The following is a 19,967-nucleotide window of genomic DNA, read 5'->3' as shown; positions in this document are numbered from 1 at the left end:
TCATTATGATATAGTAAAAATAAAAGAGTGTAAAAAATATTCATTTTATAAACAAAAAATTAACAAAAGGCTATATACTCACTGTGCAATGCAATGCAAATTTTTCTACACGAACATATTTAAATTTTTTACTGATTAAGTTGCTTAAAAAGAAAAACTAACTTAGAGCCTTTATCAGTGCCTAAACGATTTCGTATCTTAGATTGTACAAAACCAACCGAAGAAAAAAATTGGTACAACTTCTGTAGATGAAGCAGGAGTTGTAAACAACTGTGTAATTGGCTTCATACTTCCATGTCAAGCATAATTGCTTCTAATTTCTAACACTCAATAAGTGTTACACCTTGTAGAACTTAGTCAGTGAACATCACACTAGAGAAGGGAGGAGACTTTGCTTGAAATGTAATGACGACGTTCAGTAGAGAAGTACCACCATTAGCTTCTGCAAATTTCAAAGCTAAATAGTTTCCTTCGACAGTTAATTTGAATTTTCCCTGTTTCGGATCGAGAAGGTAGGCCAAGAAATAGGCAGCCATTAATGCTTCCTTATACCTGTTTTCATATTTATTTTCCATTTCCTCGTCTTGGAGTGAGTTTTTTAACTCTTCACGAAGACACTTGCATACTCCTGCAGCGTCAGATATTGTTGTTTCATTTCTTTGAATTCTGTCTAATACAACAAAGATCGGCTTCAGAATTTCGACCTTGTGTTCTACATTGCTTTTAATATTTACATTTTTCACTTTCTGCTGTATCGTTTTGTCTATTTTCGGTCGATGTTCTTCACATATATTAAACAAAATTGGCCAAGTTTAATATCACTCTCGTCACTCCCAGAATCTTCCACGGTTTCTTCTGCTTTGCACACTTTTAAATGTTTCTTCAGATCTTGTATTACTTTACACTTTGCATGAAATCCTTTGTAGCTTGCAGTTGGAATTCGGATAAAAGAAAATCACACTTTGTCTTTCTTTCGTCCAGTCATTGAGATTTGAACTCCCGAGATCAAGGTGACCACCTACTCTTACAAGATGGGAGAACAACTGCAATAATGTACTGCTCTTGACTAACTGTCACGTATGAGAAACACCTTTCAGAATATATACCATAAATATCGGGAAAACCCCAACTTTGCTTTTTAGTCTGACTAAATAAAACTGGAAAACCTCCGTAACTTATCAAAAAGAAAACAAAAAAAAAATAATATTTAAGTTTTACTATTTTTTGTAAAAAAATCAAGTACTAATGATTTAAATTTAAAAAATCGATTTAAATAAAAAAAAAAATGATTTTTTAAAATAAAAATCGTGATTTTTTTCAACCCTGATTTCGAGTCCTTTTCCCTGACCTGCACCATTTTCTCTGAGTTTTCCCTGACTTTCCTGACCAATAGGAACGAATCCTGCATAATAATTTGAGATTCATGGTAGAGAATGAAAAGAAAGGAAAATTTACTTATTTAGATCTTAATATAAGGAGATAAAACAATATGTTTGTTACTAATGTCCATCATAAGCCCACTGCCAGCACACAACATATTCATTATAAATCTGCTTATTCTACAAAGACCAAAACAAATATTTGCAAGAATTTCTTTTTACGTGCCATTTGACTCACCTCTTTGGAATCTGACTTACAGGCAGGGATTGATTTATTGAAGCTTGGCAATGTGAAAGGGTGTTCAGTTCCATTATTAATAAATTGTTATTATTAATAAGGTTAGAAAGAATCTACATTTCGACAGACCTGAAATCAATGACTCAAAATGGGTGGGACTAATCTATTTTTCCCAGATTGAGAATAGCACTGAAGAAGATTTTTACACAGGACGATTTCCGTACTGCTTTAAAGCTCCCAAACCTCAGAGAAGAACACCCAATTTAAGAGTTATTAAACAGATCTGAATGAGAAATCAGGTACCTATGAAATAAAATGCAGTTGCCATGAGAATTACATAGGTAAGGCTGAAAGAAATCTCAAAACTCGTGTGAAGAAACATGTTAGTAAATTAGGCATCAGGTCTGTCGAAACAGTTTTTAAAAAAAAAACTCAATACAGAATTAAAGATTCAAAAATTTTATCCGGCGCTAAAAATGAAGCAGAGATCTGTTTCTGTAAATTTATTAAATAAATAAATAAATAATAAAAAAACTAAATTTAGATGGGAGATAGTTAAGTGACGAATAAGAAGCAGTAATTTTAAAATTTGCACAGCAATGCATAACAATAAAAATACCAATATAAGTTGACAATCTTTCACAAATAGACAAAAGAATGAGCACATTAACCCTGCCATATTACAACCTGCGTTTCCATTATTTGACGTGTGATTTTTCATTTTAAGGAAATGTTCCTTGCAACTGTTCTACACTGGTAAGTCCGTTCCTTTGATTTTATTTGATATTTTTATTTTCCTTTCCCCTGTTTTTATCCTTCGTGACCAAAACTCCAGGAATGAGTCGAAAGCTCGGAAGTGCAAGTGGTACTCACGAATAGCATAAACCTTCAACTAGAATTATAATTCCTGAACATTCATTAGAAATCTTATTCAGTGTGATTGTATTTCCAGTATTTTGTTGTAAGTACAATAATGAAAAGAGGAAATAACCGATTTTTTATTTTACAAACAAAATCTTCTATAGGTGTGGATTCTAACGCAAAAAGTGAAAAAGTGACTGACTAGACCGAGATTCGAAGTCGAGACCTCCGGCATACCGTGCCGGTTCGTTAACCAGTACCGCCATCCAGTCCGCTTCCCAGAACAGCCACACACTCTCTCATTCTCGAGGTCAATGCTCTCATCTCGGATCACGTGGGTTGTACCACAGACCCCTGCTGTGATTGGATTATCCCGTGTCCTTCCTTATACCGAGCACCTTATGTGTAAAATGAAAAATGTGTAAAATAAAAAATAGGTTGATTCCTCCTTTCATTAGTATATATGAAATCACAATCGTCACAAAATGCTCGGTATAAGGATACAGGATTGTCTAATCACAGCAAGGGTCAGTGGTACAATCCACGTGGTCCGATGAAAGCATCGAAATTGATAGTGAGTGGCTGTTCTGGGAAGTGGACTAGGTGCGTAGTGGTTAACGCATCGGCACGGTATGCCGGAGGTTCCGGGTTCGAGTCCTGGTCCAGTCAGTCACTTTTACATTCTTTGAGTTACAATTCGTGTAAAGGCCTCTCCCGTTTGCCATACGATCTAGACTGTCATGTGATCAGGTCAAAAGTCACGTTGCGTGCTAAATCGAGTCTGGATATTCCAAATCCAGATGTGAGATATTTCAAGCATGTAACCTCTCTGGATAATTCGAAGAAGATGCGTATACTTTACTCAAACAACTTTATTTTATCCATATTTACTTACGTCCAATACATCGTTTTTAAGCTATCTTCATTATATCTTTGCAATAAGATTTCAATTAGCTATCTCCTTAGAACAGTTTTTGAGATACGTTGACGACTTCAGTTTTTTCATCGATTTTCAATTCACGTCGTTTCGTGATTTTATTTATTTATTTATTTTACTATGTTCTATCAATGTTAGGCCACTTCCTTTGTGGAATATAGAATTCACATTGTTTCATCGATATCTAAGCTGTTTTTCAGCTGTCTCCTTTTGGTTTTTGAGATAACTGGAGGAATTATTTGCTTTCCATTGATCTTCCATTGACATTAATGTTAATGTTTCGTGCTTTTTAATCATGTTCCATCCATTTTAGGACAACTTGATTTTGGAATATAGAATCTACGTAGTCTCTTCTACCTTTGAGCTGAATTTCAGCCATCTCCAAAATCTGTTCCCATCATTGGAACCGGATAGGCTTTTCACTTATTTTCCATTCCTACTTTGGGGCTCCTTTGTTCCAATATAAAGGTTTACTATAAACTATTTTACTGAATGCTTAATAAATACGAAGAAGAAAAAATAAACGAATTTCATAGCTTAACATCCTACATTTATGCACCAAGGCTAAGGAGGCAATGATGGTAATGAATGAAGAAAGTGGGAGTAGTCCAAGGAAACTTACACACATACCGATGTTTGTCGACCACAAAGCCAACTTGTGCGAGCTGGGATCGAACCAGGAACAATACGCATCTGAGGTAATCGCTCTACCACTGAGCCACCGCGGCTTCTAAATGAAAAATAAAGAACACAAAAGTAGTTATGTTCGATCGTGCACCAAATTAGAATCCACAAGATCACTGTATAAAGAAAATGTAACCTTTTCTACAGTACTAGATGAACCTGCGCTCTCTACACAGCGCAGCATTCACATATGAACATGAATCTCCTTCTCATTCCTCACAACATCTCTACATGTCTCTTTATATATACACAAGTGAAGAATGTATTGATAAAAATCGCAAGGTGTATCGTAAAGGGGAGATTTTTTTCGGATATTTTTTCAATATCTCGCACCGTATGCAAGATTTGAGACTACTTCCGGTTGGAATTTCTAATTTATATATGATAAGTGTTTTCTTTCTTCCTGCATGCAGTATGTAATAAGCAAATACATTACACACACAATTAATTATAATGCCAGTGATATATGGTGTTCATTGGGCAAAACACAACACTCCAAACAATAAAGATTCATCTTGGATTGGAGAAATGGTTATCCTTCGTTTTACATTATCATTTGGCCATTAAACAAACGCCTGAAAGCTATACTAACCCCGTATACAAATATGCGGGTTGGGATGTATAACTCGTAGGATACGATGCTTTACTTTTTAAAATTTTAATACTTCCAGTGTACCCCTAAAGATGTAATAAAGAAATAACGACCACTTTTTTCTTTTAATATTCAATTAGAACTGAACAATCTACACTAAATTTGCAATCGATTAGCGAAAACGGCATATTTCTAAAGCTTGTAGTTTCCGAGAAAAAAAATGACCATAAACATATACACCTCTAGCATTTTAACACATATATACTATGAGTAAGAGCAAAGACAGACAGCTCGATAATACTTACAGATTGTATTCTGCCAGCCCAACATTTCATCCACAAGATTAGATAGCGCACTAATCGATTCCTTTCTACACATATTCTCCACCGGAACAACATTTGATGGCTCTCTAGGAGCCTTTTCTCGTCTCAAACTTTCAATTTGTTCCTTTTGTGACCGTTGATCTCCCTTCTCTAAAGTCCGTTTTTCAACTGGATTCTTAGGTTTCGATTTCTCATCTGAGTCATCTGGCACAGTTGACTGAACCACCTGATTCCCACATGCTTCGCCATATCTTCTCCGATGCGGCGCAGGGCTTTCTTCACTAAATAGTTGAAACCATGGTATATGAGTGCACCCATGAATTCGATCATCAACAGTTCTTCCACATGTTTTGTCGATGTTAACTTTACTACTCGACGGCTTAGCACTTGTAGTTAATTTGCGCTTTGAACTACTAACATTATTCGACGACTTCACAGCATTTAAACTTTTACACCTCCTTCGTTTTGTATCTTGTCCTCTGGTTTTCACTGTAACCTCGATTGTTGCATTCCTACCTTCATACACTTGCCGACTAACAACTTCCCCTTGGGCGTTAGCATTTTGCAATGATTTATTAGACGTAGCGTTACTCGTTGGAGAAGCTCTCTGAAAAGGAACTAAAGGGGATGTTGGATTATGCTCCTTATCAGATATTTGTTTCATATCGGAGTATCCTTTCATAAGTTTTGTCAAATACCTTTCGCATGAATCGATATTTCTGTTTAAACCCTGAAATCGGCTTCGAATATAACGTGAATGCATACTGTTCAATGTCGCTCCTCATGGTTCATGCACCCAGTAGCGTTCTGAAATACAAAACGTCAACATTTACATTAATCATTAAACAAATAAAATAAAATAAATAAATAAAAATAAAAACATTTTTATATTTTTACATAAACACTACATAATGTATATCGTTTACGAAACCTTGTTAGGGTCATCAAGTGTAGGAGGCTTAGGTGGGCAGGTCATGTAGTCAGAATGGAAGAAAGTAGGAACGCTTTCAGTTTTCCCTGGAAATCCAATCGGAAAACGTCCATTAGAAAGACCTAGTCGCAGATGGCAGCACAATATTAAGATGCCGTAAAACTTTGGACTGTTACGTGTGCTGTAAAACTTTGGATTGCTGTGTACTGTTAAAGTGTATAAAATTTGGACTCTCATGTGTAGTGATAAAATGCTGTATAGAGTACATTTACCAAATATACATGGAATACATGCCAAGCTTCGATTTTATATATACACAGTAAACGATATTAACAAACAGGTATGTTTCTATATTTTTTGAACATTATCTATGACTTGAATTTATTTTTAAATTGTACTGAGTGTTTATTGTTTTGAGTTATGTTTTAGTGTCTAACACCCGGTCTCTAGCCACAAGGAACCACAGTATTAACAGAATTACCACTGATGTTTCCAAGAATCTATTATATGTACTGTTGTTAGCAAGGTATTGTTATCAATTAAATTACACATGGTATGATCACAATTTACTTTTTTTTTTCTCTCCAGTTTCAACAACACTCTTCAATCTTCTACTAGTAACCAAGTATTTTATTAATCAAGAACGTAAAGCAAAAGCCAGAAGTTTCGTCCAGCATTTCGAAATCTAGGCAGTGACAAGTTTTGAAACGGATAGGAACGAAGAGGACGCTTCTAGCCACCATCCTTCATAGAAAGGCCAATTGGATTGCACACATGTCGCGAAGAAATTGTCTTCTTCATATCGCCATAGAAGAAAAGATAGAAGGAAAGCGAGAAATAGGAAGAATAATAATAAAAGTGATCGATGATTTGAAAAATAGAAAATATTGGGAGTTAAAAGAGGAAGCTGAAAATCGAGAAAAATGGAAACATTCTCAGGCCGAAACTGAAGATTAAGAAGGAAAAAAAAAAAAAAAAACCCTCAGTAGATCCACGACCTGCCAAAAAGCAGAATATTTAATAATAACACTTTCGAACGTACGAGGGTTGGATTTTTAGTATTGGCAACGGTATATCTTGAGAAGTAGAGTACTTACAAGGTTTGAAGTTTTACAGCCCCTCGATGTAATCACTAGCATTATGAATCATGCGTTCCCAGGGCTGTGGAAGCCACTGGATGCCGTTGGCAGTGCTTAATCTCTGGATATTGCGGATAGAACGATCGGTCGCCCGGAGGAGATTAACTGTACAGAAGCGTGTCCCACGAAGTGGTTCCTTCATCTTCGGGAAGAGGTTGTAGTCGCAGGGACTTAAATCTGGAGAATACGGGGGGTGATACAGCTATTTCCAACACCAACGATGCAACAAATCAGTGACCGCAACTGCTGAATGTGCCCTTGCACTGTCATGCAGAATGATGGGTGGGCTCGTCAGGAAGTAGTGTTGTTTTCGTCTTATAGCTGCTCGCAGATTGTTTTGCAAGAAACTACAGTAGTACTCTGCACTAACGGCGTGTCCTTGGGGGACGGTATGGTTTATAATTACACCATCCCAGTTGTATGTGAGCATAGCTTTCACATTGGTTGGGGTATTGCGAACTGTTGTTTTTCTGGGTGACCCAGGATGACACCACTGGTTTGATTGCCGTTTCAGTTGTGATTCATACGCTCTGGCCCAGGTCTCATCAATAGCAATGATCCGCCGTAAGAAGGCCTCATCTTCACGTTGATACCTCTCCAAGTGTATTCGAGTGGCATCATATCGCAGCTACTTGTGTTGTTCAGTCAGATCACGTGGAATCCACCATGAGGCGATTTTACGCAATCCCAGCTTCTTCTTCAGAATTTTCAGCACAGTCGAATACGCTAGTCCTGTATCCTTGGCCAATTGACGTATCGTGGCATTTCAATCCGCTAGCATTAACGTGTTCACGTTCTGCACATGTTCTTCACTTACAGGAGGATGGCCGGAGCGAGGCATGTGTGTGACATTTTGTCGTCCGTCATTAAAGGCTTTAACCCATCTTGCTACTGTATGGTATGGTAATACACTTGCACCGCAAACATCTTGCAATACTTCGTAGCACTATTTTGCATTCCTACCTCTAGCACATTTAATTTTCAACCAGATCCTCTGATCTTGTTTCGTAAACATGAACACGCAGCGTGACTGTAGTCCACGAGCACTCACTCAGAACTGTCTTCTAACTGCTGGTGTTGCGCGCGCATGGAGGGGAGGGCAGGCGAGTTGAGTTGATTTTGAGTTTAATATCCCTTTCAGCAGCGAGGCTATATGAGACGTGGACCTACTGATTAACGTGGAATCCGAACATGAGCTCCCGCCGGGAATCGAACCCGGGTCTTCCACGCCAAAGACGTGTGCTTAACCACGCTTAACCACGGAGAACCTGGGAGAGCAGGCGAGTACACGTGCTCTGAGGGAGGGTTGGCATGTAACCTACCGCTGGTATGAATTATAATGGTTTGATTTGTTCCCGAGTATATGTATAGCAGTGTTGCCATTACTAAAAATCCAACCCTTGTAGCATGTAGGTATTTTATATATTTAAAATGTGTTCCGTGCATTCCATTTCTAATTACTACTCTCAAAGTAAGAATGGATTATAGGTATTGTATTTAATTTAAAAATCAAAGTATGAAAGTTGCATCTTATATAACTTCGGACGATAACTAGATAATAAAGTACTTAAGGAATTAGACGTATTAATTTAAAGACAGTAATTAATGTATGTTTTAGTTTAACTAGCAGAACCTGCTGTCTACACAGCGCATCATTCACATCATTCACATATGAGTCACTCCTCATAACATCTGTACATGTCTCTTTACAAACATAAGTGAAAGTAGTCTTGATAAAAATAGGCAAGGGGTACCATAAAGGGAAGATTTTTTCGATTATATTTTTTCAATATCTCTCATCGTCTGCAAGATTTGAGCCTACTTCCATGCTCCAATTCATGTATGATCAGTTTTAGTTGGAGTTTCCAATTCATATATGATCAGTGTTTTCTTTCTTCTTCTATGTAGTATGTAATAAGCAAATACATTGTATATACACAATTAATTATAATGTCAGTGATATATGGTGTTCATTGGGCAAAATACTCCAAACTATAAAGATTCATCTTAGACTGCAGAAATAGTTATCTTCCGTTTTTCATTATCATTTGACCATGAAACAAACGCCAGAGAAATATACTAACCCGGTATACAAATGTGTGGTGCTGGAATGTAGAACTCGTAGGATATGATGTTTTACTTTTTAAAATTTCAATACGTCTAATGTACCCCTAAAAAGTAATAAGGAAATAACGGCGTTAAAAAAATATTCAATTATAACTGAACACTCTACATAAAATCTGCAATCGATCAGTGAAAACGGCATCTTTTTAGAGCATGTAGTTTCCGAGATATCATTGTCAAAAAAATTGGTCACAAACATATAAACTTTTCTTGACCACAAACATACAAACCTAGCATTTTAATATATAGACTTTTCAGAAGATAAATGAAACAATTATTTCGTTGATTGCGTATGGAAAAAAATTCCCGCACAATTTTAACACTCATTCTGTGGTCTTATTCACTAGGGTAAGTATGCACATGAAGATCAAATCATTCATTAACTCATTTTTGATACAGGACTCTCACACAGTTACTGTTTACAGAAGAATCGTCAAAGATTGAGTTCTTTCATAAAGAAATAGCTGCATTTTTTCCCCCTACATAATCAACCAGTTAATCAAGTGATCTTATTTCACGTTTAGAACTCTTGCAAAGAAGAAGTGGCTAACGTGTTTCATGTGAATGGCCATAGAATAAATGGCTGAAACTACCTAGGTCCATAGGAAGAGTAACAATGAAGAATCTCTCATATCTTCTAAAAACTAACAGACGTATACAATGGAAACGTTTGTTAAGTATTACACTTTTCAAACCGAAAGTGCTAGATTTCTACAACTTCCGGGTGAACTCCAGGAATAAAGTCGAAAATGGAACATAACCTTCGGAAGCTTAATCGATTGCACAACACTGCTTCTCGCTTTCTCTTACCGTTCTTGCTTTATGAAGATCAATATTGAAACCGGAAGTAGTAGATAATTTCTACCACATTTGGCGGTTTTATTAGAGAGATGTGCGTGAAGACAATATCTTTCCTTGATGCACTGAGAGGCCGTGGTGGCTCAGTGGTAGAGCGTTCACCTCTGGTGCGTGGGGGTCCCTCGTTGGTTCCCAGCTAGCGCCAAGTGGACTTTGAGGTGAGGTGTCCGATATACGTGTGCGTGGGGTTTTTCCGGGGTTCTCCCGTTTCCTTCCACTTTATTAATTCCACCATTACATTCATTTCTCATCATCACCGCCTACTTCAGCCTAGCCAGCATAACCGTAGGACGTAAAAGATTTCATTTTAATACGCTGAATTGATTCAAAAAAAATCGCTTATTTGTTACCGGTTTTGTTGCATGAAGATCAACGTTGAAATTGGAAATGGTTTATTTCTAGTTTCCTGTTTGAATAGAGGGTGAGATGGGACTTATTTTTGGGAAGTTAAATCGATTCCAAAATCCTGTTTCTTATCTCTTACCGTTTTTGCTTTGATACGTGTTGACAGAACGGACATAGCTATTCTACAAGACTTCCGATTCTTATGTATAGTTTGAAGTCTATTAACTACAAAAAGCTACCTTAAGAATAGATTAAACATTCCGAGATTATTTTATTCAATACAGAAGTTAATATCTTAAGTAGGTACGATTGTTTTAACGTCCCACAAGAATGCGGCGGGACAGTGATAATGAGATGGATGATCATGATAATGGTGGAATGAAAAAATCAAGGAAACGGGAAAAACTCATGGACACTCGGGTTTGTAAAGTAAAATCGCTCAAACCGTCCCCAGGCGACTTCAAAGGAAGAGGAACACCATTGAAGAGAACCAGATGTTTCTTTGTTACATGAGACGGATATTTTAACAAGTCCTTCCAGCTGAGGGTGGCCTTCAGTTGACCTGCTGAAAAAGAAAGCGATGTTGCAATTTTCACCCTTTTGCTTACTGATTCTTCAGTAGTCTTCGCAGAAAGACAGATTTATCTAGATTCTTCGTTACTTTTGTTCGAAGTAGGATATGGGACGTTACACTGAATTATTTCATTTAACTTGAATTCAATTTGGATATGTTGTGACGAAGAGAAAAAAGAAATCAATCATTACTTTCATGATATGTGTTTATTTTACTCTTAAATATAACATATTGTTAATATTGTGTAACTTCCATAACGATAACGCTTGTACGAACCAAACATGTTAAGTGGTTCGCCCCTTTCCTCCTCCCCCAAGTAAGGCATCAGTGCCGAAAAAGCCCGATGAGAAAAAAATACAATCTTTCTTTGCCACCCCAGAAATCCATCCTTCACCGCCCCTGTCCATACTATTATATTGAATTCTTTTAATGATTGTTGTATTCTTATTATTATTACATAATGTATCCATCGGTTTAGCAATGGCAACAACGTATCACTTCGACACCACACACGTGCCGTTTATGGCTTATTTGGAGTGTTATTTATGAGAGCACTTAGGGTAAATTTTCTGCTTGAGTACAGAGGAAGCCGGTTGTGGATCAATAGAACGTCTCGACTATAAACCCACAAAGCCCACTTGGTTGAACTGGGATCGAATCAGAGACCCCACTTACCAGACGTGAACGCTCTATCACTGAACCACCGCGGCCCTCCCTTTCTCTTATGAAAAGTATATCCAACAGAATAAAAACCACAACTTTTTACATTTCATACAAAAAAAGTTTAAATTCCACATTGCGACAAATGAACAGAAAATGACAACAGCACATAAGCAGGCTATTAATAAGATAATTTTTGATGAAAATGTAATTACTAAGCGTACGGAACATTCATATTTTGAATTATACAATTACTAATTTTTCTCGGACAAGTTTTCTTCCAATATTTCGGATGTTACAATTACATCCTCATCCTCGAGGGTCAAAATGTCTGAAGCTCTTCCCCTCAACATGATCTTCATTTTTTCTTGTTTTTTTTTTTTCAACACTAGTATAATTTCACCACATTACGGATTTTTTTCCGGGTACTTGTGATCACTGCATTTCCCAACATATTGTAGGTTTCTCTTATTGTTTCACTATACACAACAACATATATATATATATGTCCTACGAGTGTCCTAGTCTTACTAGTAACTCTTCTTTTAACTTTTTTTCAAATGAATCCTTATCCAGAACGCAGCCGTGATCGCTCAACAGACAACTTGTGAACCATCGTATGGGCAAGGTTCTAGAACCCATTTAGCTGTAATAAAGACAGAAAACAACGTGCCCTGCGGGGCTCTAACTCGCCTTCACTCGCTCGGTAATACTATGTGAATTAAATATTAAACTTTGGTACAGAAAACAACCTAGCTAATATCCTATGTGGGGGGGGGGGACCTGTGTTCTAGAACCTTTCCCATCGTATGCTCCTAGAGATGTGTTCGATTATCACATTCGAAATATTGGAAGGAAAAGTGTCCAACAAACATTTGCAGGCGAGTAATTCGAAATATAAAAATCTTATTTGATTGTGGAGCAACCCCTTCTAGGAATTTGAGCGGGAATGGCTCAATATTAATAATAGGAACTGAAAAAGTGAAAGGTTTAAACTGTTAAAAATAATTACGAAATGCTATCTTCTTTCACCCGACTTTCGCAAATGTCCTAAGACTTCAGTGAGCCATCCTTCTTACATGTACGATGTTTAAGAAATGCACTTATTGTTCTGGAAATCATGTTACGTTCAATAATTGTTTTTGATATAACCAATTTTGAAATTTACTTACAAACATGTAATATTTTTCGTGCCGATAAATTCTGGTACGCGGTGTTTCATTTTTGGAACGTACTGAGACGTAAACATGCCTCAAACTTCAGTAAATTTTGATCTAACATTAATAGTAACTTAAACAAATGCATTGGAAAAATAAAATTCTAGCTGCGACAAAGTTGAAATTATTGCAATTTTTGAAGGCATTTATTCCGAAGTTAGTCGTTCGTCTGGATTTCGACACAAAGCGTAGTAACAACTACGAAAATTTTAAAATCATCGGTTTTTAGGGTCGCTTTAAAAGGGTATGATAAAGTAGGGTAGAGTAAGGAAAGGATAAATATGGTAGGGTACGGTCGGGTTAGCTTAGGGTTACGGAAGTTTGCATCCAATTAATAGAGTGTAATTTCTCGTCTCTGCGTAAGGATACCAACTGGAACGTCTCTGTAGAACTACAGCCATATTCAGAATACAAATGTCTGTTAATTTCCCACAATCCAACTAGGCGGTAACCTTGTGCGAAGTAGTTCCCTCCGCTTACCAATTAGTTACATGTTCCTAACCGCTAATAATAATAATAATAATAATAATAATAATAATAATAAACACAACTTCCACTCTCATTACATATTGTAAGGTTCCGCATGTCTACACGTCATGCAATAACCACGTGTGAACTACATGTGTATTAATAAATAACAACAAACAGACGACGGTCCCGAAGAGGAGTCGATCACCATCGCCAATAGTCGGAAGGACGAGAATCAACGAAGGAAGCCGACAAGACAGGATAAAAAGGACCTGCACACCTCGACCAACATCAATCTTCACGGATTGATCGCAACACCTAAAACCCCTCTCACGACACTTGGTCACCGAGAGTACCTCACCTCAAAGCCCACGACACTTGGTCACCGGGCTCCTATCTAATCTAACCTAAATATTAGAGGAATATTTATTATAATTTGTGTACATAAAGAATTCTTGTAATAAATGGTGAAGGGAAAGTCCAAATCCCGAGTACATTTTATTGCTCTACCTAAGAAATTTTACAATATTATCAAGTACACAAATGACCTTATTATATATCTCTTCCTCGTAAATTTTCAAAATTTTGCTAGAAACGGGCAACCAACTTTGGAATTGAATCCTTTTTGATTTTTCTAACAAGTTTTCTAGGAGACACCAGGTAACGGGAATATCACAACAGATAAGCGGGATGGCATTTAGTATCTCCCTCAACTTGTTTCATGGCTCCAGAACCGAGTTAGTTGTTTTTTGTCTAAATTGTGATAAAAGTAGAAGTACAAGGGCACTCTTCTAACTCCCTTCGCTAGCTGTCCCTAGCTCAGCTATATTTTGTAAAGTAACACACTGTAAATCTTATATATGCAAGATTGGGGGAGATACTAAATATCAGCCCAAAAGAGCATCAGTTTTGACGGACAATACTAAATTAATTGCCTATATGTACTACTTTTCGTTTGACCCACGGATTCAAATGCCTTTCGGTCTATATAATTTCTCGACCATGATCCACTATTGTGCGGCAATTGAGCATCTGCTCGCGATTAAACTTTGAAAGCCATCATTGAAATCAAAGCAAGAAACACAAAATTACGAACAACGAATCTAACCTAATATAATCTTTGGGTTAAGTTCCAAAGTTGGGCGTCCGTTTCCAGCAAAATTTTTAAAATTTACAGGGAAGATATGTATAATTTGATCGTTTGTGTGCTTGAAAATATATAAGGATCTCGAAAAATATCTTTACTTCTTATACATAAGAGGTTACAAACATGGGAGTATTCGCCGAGCGGAGGCAAGGTAACAGAATAGTTGCATTGTGGGAAACAAACGAGCATTTATATTATGAACATGGCGCCAAATATATCGAAACGATGCACACGATATGGTGACTGTTAAATTTCGTGAAGCAATACGTTCATACCGAGCAAAATCTTCTAAAACGATGTGAAGAGCATGAATTAATGAACCTAAGAATAAATTGTGGGAAGTATGCAAAGGAGGTGACAGCGAAGAAACGTGGAGAAAGTTATTGTTTTTAGTACAAACTGAAGTACTAAGGTAAGTGTGAAATTAAAAGAAAAAAAAAAACTATATTAATTAGAGTTTATTGAGGACTGAAAACGTGCCCTGTGTGGCTTTAACCCGCTTTCGCTCGCTCGGCAATACTGTGTGAATTAAATAGTAAACTTTGTTCGAACGTCCAAGGGCACGTCTGTTGTGTATGCAAACCTAACCTAACCTCTCCCCTACCTCAAGATGTAACGAAAGGAACCCTAAAGTTAGTTAAGAACGTATGAATTGAAAAATTATTAATTTTAATAGCTTTTATGATGATTTCGCTCGAAAAGTATCGGACGCCCAATTTCGGAATAAATGCCTAATCTTATTGAATATAAGGGCACACCCTGTAAATATTAAGTTATTGCGGATGACTGTGGAACTGAACTCAAAATTATTCACGAACATTAAACAGTATACGTAAGTGTTGTATTGGGAACGTAACGAAAGTTCAGAAAACTAATAAGCTGATAGCTAAAATTATACGTTCTTGACGCTGGCAGTAGTCAACCCGCGAAATTTGAAGTGAAGTCCTTTGAGTAGATACAGATCGCTTATGCATTTACATTTTAGTATTGACATTAACGTTTTCTTTATCAAATTGTAAATCAATGATCCACAATTTACTCAAATTAGTTTAAGAATAAAATTTATCTTACACAAACTATTCTGTAAATTATCCCTTCACATTGCCAACCAAAACACACAAAGTTGATTTGATCCATTCAAGAGTATATATATATATATATATATATATATATATATATATATATATATATATATATATATATATATATATATATATATATATATATATATATATATATATATATATATGTTGTTATAATTATTCACATTTATCTTAATGTAACTTACGGGAATAGTTTCACTTCATATAAGATTTATTTCTGTAACTATCCATCTTCAATTCGAAGCATTAAATTGATATTTAAATTGAATCACGTATTTCCTTCTTTAAAGCACAAATTCAGTTATGTTTTAATTTCTTTACAAACAGAACCAAGACTTATCTATTTCTAAGAAATCTATTAAATTACTCTTGTGGTTTTGTTTTTCACGTTATTTAAAATTTTGTAACCCATAAACTGCTTTATGAGACGGAACAGCTGAAATGAAACAAATGACTGACGTAAAGCATAAAAATTCTTCCTCTTCTTTACCAATTTTATGCACCAGAAAAGAAACACCGTTGGACAATTAATAAATATAATCAATTAACAAAAGCGTTTTACATAGATATGAAGTATAGAATGAGAGGTGTTACCACCTCCCACGCCGTTAGGCCCGTGACACAAATGACGAAAAGTCTACCTATAAAAAAAAAAAAAAAAAAAAAAAAGATATATGGTTGGGAACAATTGCAAAATTAACTGTCTTCAATTGCAAACTTTAGAAAAACCATCCTCTACTTAGCATTCAACAACTGCATTGCAATGCGCTTCAAATGAGGCCATTCCATGTTAGCTTTCGCTAAATTTGCGGAGCGTAACGTAACACAACATGCAAGAAAAAAAAATGTGTGAGTCATTCCGTAACAGTCTTCGTAACGCAAAGAAAAATTGAAAGTCAATATAACTGCCGTGACAATTATCGCAAAGCAAGCTGACACAAACCGGAAAAAGAATGATCCCCATAGAGTTCGCGTACAGGTTTTATTCCGCACAGCCTTTCCAAACATTATGGATTTGAACGCAACGCAAAAGATGCAAAAATAAGTTATGCTGATTATTGCAAACAAAAATACATATTTTGAGTTGAATTTAAACAAATTGCAACAAATGTAGTCCCAGAATAATTTCACAGCCAGTGGCGTAACTGACGGGCCTGCAGTCCGGGGGCCCGCAGAGAGTGGGGCTTACAGCGAAGAAAATGTCAAAAACTATAAGCAACAAAAAAGTGAGCTGAATACGTAATATCCATTTCCCTGAATAATATTATTTACTTTAGAAAAGAAAAAAATATGCTCTGGATGACAATTTATCCATTCTAGTAACATCAGTTTAAAAACTCATCTTAGCACTCGAGGATTTAGGAAAAATAATTTTGCTGCCGACTATAGAATGTGCTAAAAGCAAAAGGAATACGTTTTTACTACATTCAGTTCAGAACGTTTATAAATTACATTGTTGCGATCTCAAGTTGGTATTACAGAATGAAATAAAGTTGAAGGCAACAATTCGGGGACTAGCATATCTCCTATTATTAGATAACTATACTTTGGCTTCTAACATTCCCAGCGTATGCACAGCTTTTTTCTAAATTCTAACCTTACCAATGAGTGTTTCTGCAGCAGGGAAGTCTTTTTCAAAATTAAAACTGATTAAGAACTATTTACGCAGTTCCATGTCTCAAGATGGGTTGACCAGTGTCAGTATTTTAAGCGTTGAATGTGAGAGAACAAGAGCAATAGACGTAAGTAATATAATAGAAATATTTGCAGAAAAAAATGATTGAAGATTACACAGCTTCAAATGAACTTCTACATTTAGCAGTTCGTTTGCTTTTTTAGATGAGCAATAATTTTAATTGTAATTTATTTATGTTCCATGGTTACTATGTTAATTATGATTTATGAACCATTGTCTTCTACAGAGACATTATATAATGGGAAGTTAATGGGCATGGGAAAGGGGACCCAAAAATAATCCTGCGGGGGCCCCACATTTTTGAGTTACGCCACTGTTCACAGCGTACCTCATTCCGAGTCGGTATACGGAAAATTTGCAGATGACAATGGAAGAATTATAATAGTTATTAGAAAGACATAAACAGACAGTACAAATAGGTAATTCTCGTTTTACATATATAAAGCAAGGAATTCCAATGGAACTGAATTAAGTACAATCTTATTTTTTAAAAATAATTTATCTAACTTAGAAATGGATGTACATATACAATAATTTGTCTATTCATATTCATATTTATTTGCCTGTTCGTAGCTTACAATATCAGGACTTTCCTCAATTAAGCTTTACAGTTGTCAGATATGGTTACATTCTCTATATATTATCAGAGAGACAAGTTTCACAGAGTAATAACTTGTTCTAACAATAATCGTAACAGGGTATTTGTTATACAATTTTATACAATTCATATAGACAGTTTTACTAAAATTTGCATAGTTCTGCGGGATGATATACACATTACAATTCTGCCTAGTATTGTGTGAGTGAATCAAGGATGTTATAAAATAGAGGATCAGCCCATATGTATCTTATTAAATCAATGAAGCTAAACGCAACCGAGCATCGGCACGTCTGATTGGTTATTCTTGTTTTCACTATCGTCTGATTGGCTACTTTCATTTCCGCCATGATTGTTGGCTCAAAACATTGCGATCTTATTGGTCGGAGTGGGCAGAGTAGGGGTGTGTAACTGTGACGTATGGCTTCAAGATTTTGCTGTGAAGGCAGTCCTCTATTTTATAACATCCTTGGAGTGAATCGTATTTGGTAATGTAAATAGATCCTTGGGTTCGATTACATACATAATTTTGCGATCTCTCTCTCTCTCTCTCTCGATATATATATATATATATATATATATATATATATATATATATATATATATATATATATATATATATATATAGATATAGATATCGAGAGAGAGAGAGATCGCACAATTATGTATATATACACTGGGTAATATCAATAATTTATATTTTTAAAAACATTTTTACATAAGGATCATTCAAGCATATTAAATATTATTCTTAAATTTTTTCTGTATTCGGAATATACTAGTACGTATTTTTGAATTTCTCCAAATATAACACTGTAGTTTATTATTGAAACACTTTACTATAGTATAAGAACATGGCGTCTTCCTTGCACAAACTGTCTTCGAGTCTACGGAATGCAAAGCACAGTGAACTGATTTTAGTATTAATGTATTCAACATGTGTATTACATGTTAAATCTTCCTTAACACATACGCCTAGAAATTTAACAGATTTTGATTAACATAATTCTGTAGAGTCTATAGTTATTGATGTAAGTTCACTTTTTTGGCCCAGGAATCGAAATTTGACAATTGTAGATTTTCTAAATTCACAGTTAGTTTATTTCTGCCTTATGCAGAGTCGTTTTGACGTATGATTAGCGTCATACTAAACGCTTGACTACTACAGGAAACATGTTAATCGAAGCATTTGGTATGACTTTAATCATGCACCAGAACGACTCTGCATAAGGCCCTTTGCGTTTAGCCAAATAACAATTTGTGTTAATGTCTTTGTAGTGAGCCTTCCTGCTTGGTCTATTGAGTCTCCACTGACAAGAACATTTACATAATCAGCATATAATGTTGATTTGACACAGCCTAAATCGTTAACTAAATCATTAATGTATATGACAAAGAAAAGAGGACCTAGTATTGACCCTTGTGGTACGCATTTTATCACTTTCAATATAGATGATTTGAACATTTTTCTTCTGCCATTTATCTCTTTACAGATCCCAACAGTTTGATTACGTTCAGATAAATACGACTTTTTATCGAATTGTATGCCATATGTAACTTCCTCCATATTGACTCTGGAATTATTATTATTTAAATAATTAATATTTTTCCGTCCAGAGTATGCGCTTCTTTACTAAAATTAAAATATTTCGTAACAGTTTCCAGAACGTAACGTTATATTCCTCAGACGTTAATATGTATGTTCATATGTATGCCATACTTCTAATCCCATAATAATACAATTTTTGTAGCATAATACCATGATCTATAGAATCGAACGCCTTAGATAAAGCAACAAAAATACCAATTATATGCTTTCTATTATTTATATCCATCTCTACATCAGAAATTAAATTAAAGATTGCAGTGTTGGTTGACTTGTGGCTTTGAAATCTCTGTTGACTTGTTGGTATTATACTATTTAAAAACAAAATGCTACTTAGTTGCGCTCTCATTGCTTACTGAAATATTTTATAAAAACATGATGAAACTGAAATATGACGATAGATATTTAACTTCAACTTACTTTCCTTTTTGTACACATGTGTAATTCTAGCTAACTTAAGCCGCACAGGAAAAAAATTCTATCAAAA

At 35.6% G+C, this 19,967-nt stretch overlaps 1 protein-coding gene across 4 annotated transcripts in view; it reads right to left on the bottom strand.

Annotated features, from left to right (window-relative positions):
* The window catches only part of LOC145660713 (uncharacterized), a 63,897-nt gene extending 47,684 nt beyond the window's left edge, over positions 1–16,213 (bottom strand). The window contains exons 1-3 of one of the 4 annotated variants that reach the window (XM_081726075.1): positions 15,766–16,055; positions 9,169–9,255; positions 4,997–5,821 (exon numbers count right to left, since the gene is read on the bottom strand). In XM_081726075.1, the coding sequence (XP_081582201.1) occupies positions 4,997–5,777 (781 nt within the window). In that variant the 5' untranslated portion in view covers positions 5,778–5,821; positions 9,169–9,255; positions 15,766–16,055. The other 3 variants (XM_081726077.1, XM_081726074.1, XM_081726076.1) reach the window with 3 other exon arrangements.
* Between the last annotated feature and the right edge of the window lie 3,754 nt (positions 16,214–19,967).

Source organism: Thermobia domestica, chromosome 9, assembly GCF_964235325.1.
Source record: "Thermobia domestica chromosome 9, izTheDome1.hap1.1, whole genome shotgun sequence".
NCBI classification, from domain to species: Eukaryota; Metazoa; Arthropoda; class Insecta; order Zygentoma; family Lepismatidae; genus Thermobia; species Thermobia domestica.
Note: the sequence above shows the minus strand (reverse complement) of the source record. Positions and strands in the feature narration are given on the sequence as shown.